The sequence below is a fragment of the Glossina fuscipes genome, unplaced genomic scaffold (genome assembly GCF_014805625.2).
Source record: "Glossina fuscipes isolate IAEA_lab_2018 unplaced genomic scaffold, Yale_Gfus_2 60, whole genome shotgun sequence".
Lineage (NCBI taxonomy): Eukaryota > Metazoa > Arthropoda > Insecta > Diptera > Glossinidae > Glossina > Glossina fuscipes.
Window position 1 is genome coordinate 1,128,836 of NW_023998432.1, and position 10,588 is coordinate 1,139,423.

The window sequence follows — 10,588 nt, forward strand, 5'->3', positions numbered from 1 at the left end:
AAGCCGAAGTGGCCAGGTACCCAAACGAGGTGACAGTCATCCACTTGAGATTCATACAACATTTTATGAATATCAAATACATATTGATTCTCTGCATCTCTTCTATTTATTAGAAGTAAAGCTGACCTGCTGCCAGAAAAAATAACAAACCTTCTAAAGATAGCAACCTTAATAGCATGTCGAATGACGAGCAACTCAATACAAGTTGAGGAAAGTTCCTCCGCCACTTTGACTCGATGTACTGTTTTAGATAGATGTTTCACGACCGAGAAGCCAGATACATTATGTCCGACAGAATCGTCGGTGGCATATATATCGTAGCCGTTGTTGTAATAAAAAAGGATCTTTTCTTGGCATAACATCCTCATACAAGAGAAGTTGAAATTTTGTTTTGAGGTAGAGATCGATTCGAGAATGTTCATGAAGACTCTGCATTTGCTGGTAATGAAATTCAAGGGGGGAATTGAATCTAATTTATCAAAAATATGACGAAGTTTTTGATAGCAAATAGTATAGCTGCAAGTGACAGTGTCACTGAGAGATGTAATTTCCTGAAAAAAGGAAGGATTTATGATCTTGACTTTAATTAACTCCTTGGCAGTGCAAAAAAGGGCTCTTTTGGAAACGGGCCACTCACCAGATATGACATTGAGAATGTGTTGAAGAGTTGAGGGGGTCAGTCCAGTACAACGCTCCAACATTCGGTTTTCAAATGCTTGTATACGTTTCTCAATATATTTTGGGAAATTGAAACATGTGGAATGTCCAAATTCAATTTTGGACCTGACTAAAGATTTGTAAACGGTCAAAGCATTTTTGGGAGGCAAGCCTGCCTGATTGTTTGTCATGAGTTTGATGACGTTGCATCCAGACTGACAACCTTTGAACGCCTTTTCATAATGCCCACGAAGGGATAAGCTGTCATTTAAAATTCTCCCAAGAAATCGAAGAGATTTTACCTGATTATCTTGGGTACCTTTGATAAGAAGTCTGATTTCACGTTTAGAACCTTTCGCAAAATAGATAGTGTTTGTCTTGCTGGGGTTAAAATAGAAATTAAAATCAGCGCATGCATCGAAAAACAAGTTCGCTTTCATCGAGAGGTTATTGACAGCTGCTGGAAAAGATGAGTCCGCAGATACGATTGGAAAATCGTCTGTATATTGAAAAATGTGAGTTTTGTCATCTTGAAGATCATGCAAAGAAGCTGCGTATAAATTGAAGAGTATGGGGCTTAAACAACTGCCTTGTGGGATACCACCGCATATTTCAACTTTTTCGGTAACCATCACCAACACACGCTTGGATAAAAAATTAAGTATCCACAGCCGCATTTGAAGAGGAATCGAAAAGATTAGGAGAATTCTACCGAGCTTAATCAAGTTGACACAGTCATAGGCTTTGCTGATGTCCAGGGAGAGCATAACAACCATTTTCCCTGCTTTTTTTAAGCTGGCTTTGAGAAAACACAGTTCATTAACGCACATTTTCGTAGATTTGCGTTTTTGACAGGCGTAAGAACGAGCTGGAATAATGTTCTCAGTTTTCAGGAAACCAGTTAGTCTCTCCTTAACCATGAGGTTGACAGTCTTTATGAATGCAGATATCAGTGAAATTGGTCTGAAGCTACTTAAATCATTTAAGTTTTTACCTGCCTTAGGAATGGGAACTATTTTGATGCATCGCAAATCTGAGGGTATAAAGTTGATGGACCATCAGTTGTGAATTGCATGCAAGAGAATGCTAAAGCTTCCTCCAGTCAGTGCTCTGAGCATGTCATACTTGACTCCATCACAACCTGCAGCAGTAGCTCTCTTTCTGGAAAGTCAAACATAGATTAGCTCATGCAATGAAAAGGGTGTGTTGCGGAGACTACTAAAAGGAATTGAAGGTATTGTAATCGGATCTACACTTATAATGTAGATCTTAAGCATATCCAAGTATTTTTTATTATCATGGTCATTCAATACAGCACAAACGCTTAATTTTCGACTAGAATGTCGATGACCATTGATATAATTCCAGAAAGAGCGTGGGTTGCCGTTACCACATAAATCTTTAATCGCGATAGCTATATGTGCCCTTTTCGTCTTTCTAACGGCAGACCTTCATTCTCTCAGTGTTTTCATGTATTCAATGTAGTTGACTGGATTTGCATATTTACTCATTTTTTTCCTTGCAGGTTGGTATTTGCGAACAAGTGTTGACAGGGAAGAGTTCCACCAAAGTTTTGGTGAGAAGGACTGAATGTCAGGAAAGTTGGTTCTAGCAGACCTGATCACAGACTGAAAGGCACTTTCAATTGATGGTAAATCTGAAGGAAGCTCAACTTTACAGAGACGGTCCATAAGGAAGTTGCGTGAAATGAAATTTTCTATTTTCTTGACGGAATTGTTACAACTGTGGAATAAAATGGGAGAGTGCTGACTTTTGCCAATGGAAACGTTGAACATGTTCCAGTTGAAAGATAAAATAGTTGAATTCGAGAAAGTCAGATCTAAGACACTGCTCGCCGTGCGATCACTCCGGTTACAGTGAAAGGTAGTATTGCCATTATTTAAGGGACTGCAACTCCTGGAATTGATGGCATTTACAAGGATCTTGCCTTTGTTGGTAGAGACTTGATCGCCATACAGGCGGTGTCTTGCATTGAAATCTCCAGCTAGAATCACATTTTGTTCACCGTCAAGAAAGTCGCATAATCTCTGAATCTCATCACGAAAGGTTTGCACATCGAGACTGGGTGGAAAGTAGCATGATGCTATGAAAAGATTCGGTTTCAGGCTCATGGTTTTGATGATGATAATGTCAAAAGCAGAGTTATAGGGAATACTTCTGAAATTGACACCTTTCTTAACTAATATACTAACACCGCCATAGCCATCATTTCGGCATTTGGTGGTTGAGCCATAATTCGAATCTTTAACGTCAAAACAATTTTCATCTTTCAGAAAAACTTCACTTAAGAGTTTAAGTAAAAATCCAAAAACGATAGGTTACCTCGGACACTTTGAATGTTATATCGTAAAAAGGATATCATGTTGAAACTTGAGAAAGAACCCCAACGGATTTCCTCATAGTACTGGGTGCTTGAACGGGGCAAGAAATGGCACAGACAGACATTTTTTCTTCAAATTCTTTAATAAGATTATGAGGGATCATCGGACGGATACTTTCTTGAATCGCGAGAATTAATCTTTGAAGTTCTGAGGACCGCAAATAGTTGTTTGCAATTATCGGACGCCAAAGACTTTTTCCAGATGGCTTGGAGGGTGAATTGAGAGAAGGCTTGGTGGGTAAACTGAGAGGAGATTTGGAAGGAACCGATTTACTTTTGAGGACAGCATTATATTTATTTTTGGTTAAAATTTTGTTGGCGTTTTGTTTCAGTGGAGGAAAATTGTCGTCATAGGCGAGACATTCGAAATAATTTCCGGCAAAATTCTCTTTCACCTCTTTATACGAGAGATTTTTAATTGCCATGATCCTGTTGATATTTGATTCAAGTTCCCTGTTAGGGCAACACTTATTGAGAGCGTTGTGCTCACCTGAACCACAGAACAATTCATCGTCTCACAGTTCACACACTTCAGAGACTTCCCATAGTTAAGGCACCTGCTCTCTTTAGCTTTGCAGAATTTTGACACGTGACCGCATCTATCGCACTTAAAGCACTGCTTTAAAATGGGTACAAAGTACTCAACCGGCAATACAATAACAATAATTAAATTTTATTGACTTAGGGAGGGCTCTCCCTTTGAAGCCAATTTTGATGCTGTTTGTGGGAATCCAGTCATCTTTGTTCTAGGGGTTTTTTCTTTGAAAACGGCACGCGGACTTAATCAATTAATAATTATTTATATCATCGACATTGTTTGTGCATGGGATGTTTCGAATGACTCCAAATCTCTCAGTGAAAGACCACGGTATGTACGCCTTTAAATTCTTTTTAGTAAATTTATTATTCGTAACAAAATTGTTGACATTGGAAGCAGAGCTGAAAAGCAGTTTGGCTCTGCTCCTGCTGACGACTTTTAATTCTTGTAAGCCGTACATGTTGAAATCCTTCAAATAATCGTAAAAATAGAGGTTGGAGTTAATATTGATGCGATTTACTTCTGCGTCTGCGCACGTTTCGACAAAAACGACGAAATTGCACTTCAAAAGACAATCGTACAAATTGATCTCGAGATTTGGGGCGGCTGTGGCACCCAAACCAGAGGGCTTCTCGATATCCTGTTTACTAGGCGCAATTAAAACGTTTGCGTTAGCTTCTCCGTTAGCAGATAAAAGAATATTATTCTCACCCATTCTCCATCTCTTGGTGTGCCCAGTGGCGTTCATGTAAAAATCTTCAAAACAGTCTCTATCAGTAGTTATAAGATCAGACCCAGTCTCCATAGGGAGACGGGAGATTCCTCTTCCTGCCCTCCTTTTCTCCCATTAAAATTGTTTTCTTTGGTTATTTTATTACTTTATTGAACCTCTTTTCCTTTTTTCAAATATTTAATTTCTTTTTTTTTTATTCACCAACACCGGTAAAACCCAAAAATTATCCAGCTGCCGTTTGCAGAGATGACGTGTTGTATCAACTGTGAATGAAATGCGAATGAATTATTAATTTCAAAGGTAACATATGCTTTACATTTAACTAGTCTGTGCATCAAGACGTTTGCTATTCGTAATGAAGATAATCTTTGGCGAAACAAACAGAATCATATTTCCTTCTAATTGCGGACTTCTTAGCATCTTTACAATAGAAACAAATAATTCAAACAATTCAGGAATTTCAGAAAACGTGATCACTTAATTGCAGGATGGCAATTTCTTCATTCGAATTGAGTTCGCTCTTGTCACTACCATTGTTTCGTATTTGATATGTCAATAGAAGAAGCCTATCTAATGTTTCCCTTTTATTTATATGGAAAAAGTAAGACTCTCCAATGTCATGGGTATTTGTGACGTGAAGAAGCGTGGAGAACAAACTTAGTTTGTAAGACTTCATTTCGATATTCCTCACCAGCACCTTGCCGCTTTGTTGATTTCAAAATACTAGGAGTTTCGAAAGATAATATTAACACAAACCGTTTTGCGAGCGTTTCTCTCATGGTATAAAGGTTATAGCGACTGTTGAATTCGTTACAAAAAAAAAATTCGATACAAAAAAATATTGTAAGTAAATTCTATACGCCAAAGACGGTACGAATAATTTTTGTACACTCGTTTCCTCACTTCCTTGTATGGAAAAATTCAGTGCCAAAGAATGGCAAAGAATGCACCATTCATTTATATAAGAGATGGGCATATGAAAGAAATCGCACAAATAAAGCTTTCACCTCGTGGCTTTTACAATGTAAGCACTCTTTCAAATATAATACGACATAATTCGAGGTCCTGTAATCTCTATTTACTTTACACAATCCTCGACAAAGATTAGCTAAACAATAAATTTGAATTTACAACATATTCTATGCGGCTCATCTAAAAGTATCCTGATTGAAATGCTCAATAGAGATGTTTTCCCGCTCAAGCTTCATGAATTTCAGTTTAAAAGCAGTAGTGATTTTTTAAATGTTAACTGTTCACAGAACAGTATGTGTACGTTATTGATCTCCGTTGTCTTCGAAAGCTGCCAAACGCTTCAAGTCCTTCAATTTTAATTGTAAATCGCTTATCGCATTTCTCAGTTTTGTAATTTTATCATCTCTTTGCTGTACGACGGCCTGATATTTTTCTTGCAATTGTTGTAATGCATTTTTTAGCTTATTATTTTCCACTTTCGTCTTCAAGAACAAATGTTTATACATTTGATCGCCACTTTTATTTTCAGTTTCACTTTTCTTTGTAGCTATCGGTCTTGTCTCAATATCGTTTTCATCCACCTTCAGCATGCAGGAACTTCTTGTGCATTCATTAGTCTTTTTATTTGTATTGACTGCTTCGGGTTCTTCAATTATATATTCTACGTACGATTCAAATGAGTCCCGGCTGCTTAGATCAAGTTCTTCTACCTCAATAGGTTCAGATACAGACAAACTATCACTTAACTCAGTTTCACTTAACATTTCTTCAAACATTTCAATAGCTTCGTCTTTAGAAGGTAAATCTAAATGCAATGTTGGTATTGAATTTGCAGTTAATCGGCAAAATCTCACTAATTTTGGATCAAAATGTTTTTCACACACAAATCTATGTTTAATTTTATTTTCATCGTTTATTTGACAAGCAATATTCCATTTCTGCCTTAAGATGAGATCCGTTGGGAAAGAGAAAAATGATGTATCTGGAAAAGGTATGCAATTTTTTATGCAACATTTTTTCCAATTTCTGCTTTTGTGAAAGTCATGTGGCGGACGTTCTTCATAGCCTAAAATATTTCACAAGAAATTTGATAAATGATATTATTTTTTCCTATGTTTGCCTTACCTAAAACTAATGTGGGCACCGCATATAATTTTAGTCGACGCTCGCCAATGAATTCTTTTTTAAAGTGTCTGATGCAAACCCGAGAACTTGTATTTACATGGAATACGCTGATTCTAAGATTTTCTATCCATTTTTTAAACGTTTGCTCATCTCTTGGAAATCTGTACATACGAATTCTACCACTATCATTCCCTGGACAGCCTTTTGCAAGACATTTTTTATGAGATGTCATAACTATATTGTTAGGCTCTTAAAGATAAAAAAATGAAAATAAAGCGCTCATTATACGAACTTAACACAACTTATAGCTTAATTAGCACGCGTACCGTATTGTTCAGTTTATGCTTTGTAGCATAGAGTTTATTCTCAGATTTCGATTATTTGCGCGACACGATACGTTTTTAACTAAACGAAGATTATTGTAGAAATCCGCCATTTATAAAAAATTCAGCGAAATATAACGTGAACAAGAATAAGATATTTTGTAAGATGTATTGCTAAACTTTTAAATCCACTTACAACCTTCAGTTGCGGGGCTTGATTAAATGCTTTGATAGAGTTTAGATCAAAAACGAGCTTAAATACTTTTTCCAGCTCTCATTAAGGTAATAGTATGGAATTTTTCCCTACATATGCTTATTAAAACTGCGCGTTAAATTTATATAGGGCTGCAAAAATTATCATTAATACATGCGAAAATCTAAGCGAATGTTCACGGTAACTCATGTTATGTCCAAGTTATGTTCGTTCAGAATTTGTTTTTTCCATGAAAATTTACTCGATTCCTCTTTTTTTTTCCACTATTATTTGGAATTTTTTGGCTTAGTAATAGAAAAGAAAAACTTTTTTTTTTTTGGATCGAAAAAAAGGCTTTAAATATTCTTCCCAAATTGCTTAGCCTTCGTCTTTCAAGTTGCGCACAATACAAGAATTTTAAGTTTAAGAGCAAGGGTTAGTTTTCCATAATTTAGTAATCAAATAAGCTAATAAGGAGGTATAATCTCAACTCGGTTCTTTCTTAGTCAACTGTCGCATATATACCGAACTTTTGTGTTATTAACGTCTTGTGTGCGCCTTTTTATAGATCTTGACTGCGGATTATGGAACTAATAAGCAATTCTGGAGGCCAGAGATATAATAGATTTATTATTGTGAACGTGTAGATAATGCTGAACACGACTTTTTAAATCGATTTAACCGATTCGGCCGTTTCCGCAAGTTTGAGAAAGTATAAAAGAATAAGGATTAACAAAAACAACATCATTTGCATATCAACTGGCAGTTTGAAAAATTGTTTCTTAATTATAAGCTTCTTCAGAACAAGCCGAAAGCAACGCCTCAAGTGCTTACTTGAAGGTGGGCGGAACCAAAGCCTAATGGCACGACAGCTAAATTTAAGCCGATGTGCTGTCGGCATGTATATCAGCGATATCAAAAGACCGACAGTTATACTCAGCGACGAGAAAGTGGCCGAAAAGATGTTACAACACAGCGTAACGGTGGCTCATTTGCACCAATATCAATGCGAAATCGCTGATTGAACCCGGCAGCAGCTCCAGGAAGGTAGAGGAATAGCAGTCAGTCGGTGCACGATTAGAAGAAAACTAGCCGAAGGAGGCCTGACAGCACACAAAAAATCTTATTCTATGAAAAATCGAATTGAAGCTATTATTCAGGATACGAGAGTTGGTACCTCGTATTGAATATTTACAAAAATTTTAATCAGCGACTTCTACAGGCAAAAAGCCCACCGAACACATTCAAACTGTATGTCTTTTTTAAAACCTAATGGTGTGCACTTTAGTTTATGCTTGCAACCTAAATTTAATTTCACAAATATTTAGATGCGCGATTTATTTGCTCTCGAGTGTACATATATTAATGATAACCGCAAATCAGTGGGAGGATCATGTAGGTACATTAAATACATCTGAACTTACAGTGTAAAATTGGCTCATATTCCGGTATACAACGTAAAAATCTGTGTTGAATACCTTCTTTTAAAACAATATTAAAAAGTTATGTTAGGGTAAATATAATTTTTTTGCTATTAACTTTTGTAAAATTTATTTTCTTATCGACTATTGCGCCAGAGTTTAAATTATTTAAAAAAGTGTACTTAAGAGTAAATTTTACTTATTATCTAAACCTTTATTTATTGTTTTAACTTTTATATTTAAGTGTCTTAACGTGTACTTAAATTTTAGAATTTGTTTATCCTTCTTATTATTGCTCTCTTTTAGTTGAAAGAGCCGATCTATTAATTTTTTATTCTCATCTTCCAATTGTTTATTACACTTCTTCAGTAGTGTTAATAAGTTGTTGAGTTGTAAATTGCTTTCTTTTAACTTCATCATTTCATCCTCCTGTTGCGTTAAAGTATGTTCTTTCGATCTAAACATCATTGTGTTCAGTTTTTTTGTAGTTTTCGTGCTAACCATTGAAGTAGATTTATTCCTGCCTCTTTTTTTTATTGGAGTTGACGTCGGTATCCCCTCTAATGTCAATTCTTCATTGAAATTTAATACATCTTCATTTGTCTTTGCCATATGCTTTTCCGAGTTTGTGTAAATTTGCCCTTCAGCTGAAGATTCAACCCCATTGTTTGATAACTCAATATCATCTTTAAGATTTAAGTTACGCGTAGGAACCGCAAAACGTTTTAATTTTTTAGCGCATAACAATTCAGGTTCAAAATGTTGACTGCAAATCCTAATTTTCTTCTGAAGTTTTCTGCCAGTGTTAGAAGCAGAAACCCACATCTGTTTCAAGACCTCGTCTTTTGGAAAATAGTGATACGTGTCAGAAGGATTCGACTGGCAATTTTTTATGCAGCATATTTTCCATTTACATTTTCTCTCGGGAGTGAAGTCTCTTATGTGTTTCGGTTGCCCATTGTAACCTAAAATAATAATGTACATATAGTGAGTTATTTCGTGTCAAATTTATATAATTTTTGGTTAAAAAAATAGAAAATGTATTATTATTATTATTATAATTTTAGACTAATGAAATAAGCCCTTAGACTAAAAAAAAGACATTGAGCACCAGCAACGCAGGCTATCGGCTCAAATTTATAAAAGTACATTAGATATTGAGCCTAGTAGTTTTAATAAAGTAATATATTTTATTGATATTCTGTTCTATAGCTAATTGTAGAGTATCCGTAGGGCTAATCGTTCCAAATGCAATACTTCTAGTCAAGGTAAAGTTAAGGCAGTCACGGAGAATGTGCTTTTTAGTGAAAATGTGTCCACAATTGCAGATTGGGGAGGAAGTTTTCTTCAAGATCCATTGGTGAATTGCAATCGTATGACCAAGGCGAATTCTCGAAAATGTTTGGACCTTGATTTTTTTGAGGGCTTGGTGATAGACCGGTTTGAGGATGTTGATATTAGATTTGCAGCTATTGCCATAAATTATCAAAGCATACTCAATCTTGCTTAAAACAAGCATTTTGGTAAGATAAGCAATAGTTTTAATGTGTGCATGAGTTTTCCAGGCAACGTACTATATGAAATTCACCCTTGTTAACATAGAATTTTTTAACCGAAAACAGTGTGTTTTCCAACGATTTATGTTGGAAAACGTGAGCCCGAGAGCGTCTGCACCTTTAATACTGGTAAGTCATTAATATGCATCAGTGGATTTCCTGCATCGCATATCCGCTTTTGACAAATGCGCATTTTTTTGATTTTTGTATAGAAATTTTAGCCCCTGATGAATTTGCCCATGTGGAGATCTCTTGTTCAATAGATTCGAGGATGTTGATTGCTATCGTGCTATCTTTTTCTTTTGTAAAAATGCATACATCGTCCGGGTGGGTACAACGTTCGAATTATTTTACGAATGTGTGTTCAAATGTATTTTACGGAAAATGTATTTCACGTTTAGTATATAGAAAATAAAAGGAAATAACTACGTTGATATTTGAATATTTGGAAACCGCAGCATAAGAGCTGGAAAGTCTGAACTACGTTTTTAAGTCAGCGAAATATGCTTGTTTTTAAATGCCTTTTATACATAGATATATCTTAAGTGCATGCGTCTAGACTACCTCTATACCCACCTAGTACCAATGTTGGAAAAGCATTGGGAAATAATTTTCTCCGATGTTCTCCGATAAACTCTGGTTCGAAATGCCGACTGCATACTCTTGTAC

General features: G+C 35.9%; 1 protein-coding gene across 1 annotated transcript; it reads right to left on the reverse strand.

The window, feature by feature from the left end:
- Positions 1-5,121: 5,121 nt before the first annotated feature.
- LOC119637579 lies at positions 5,122-6,661 on the reverse strand. The gene is made up of 2 exons (XM_038033700.1): positions 6,427-6,661; positions 5,122-6,367 (listed from the first exon to the last, which is right to left on the reverse strand). Exons 1-2 carry the CDS (start codon positions 6,656-6,658, stop codon positions 5,604-5,606), a joined length of 996 nt encoding a protein of 331 aa, XP_037889628.1. The 5' UTR covers positions 6,659-6,661; the 3' UTR covers positions 5,122-5,603.
- Between the last annotated feature and the right edge of the window lie 3,927 nt (positions 6,662-10,588).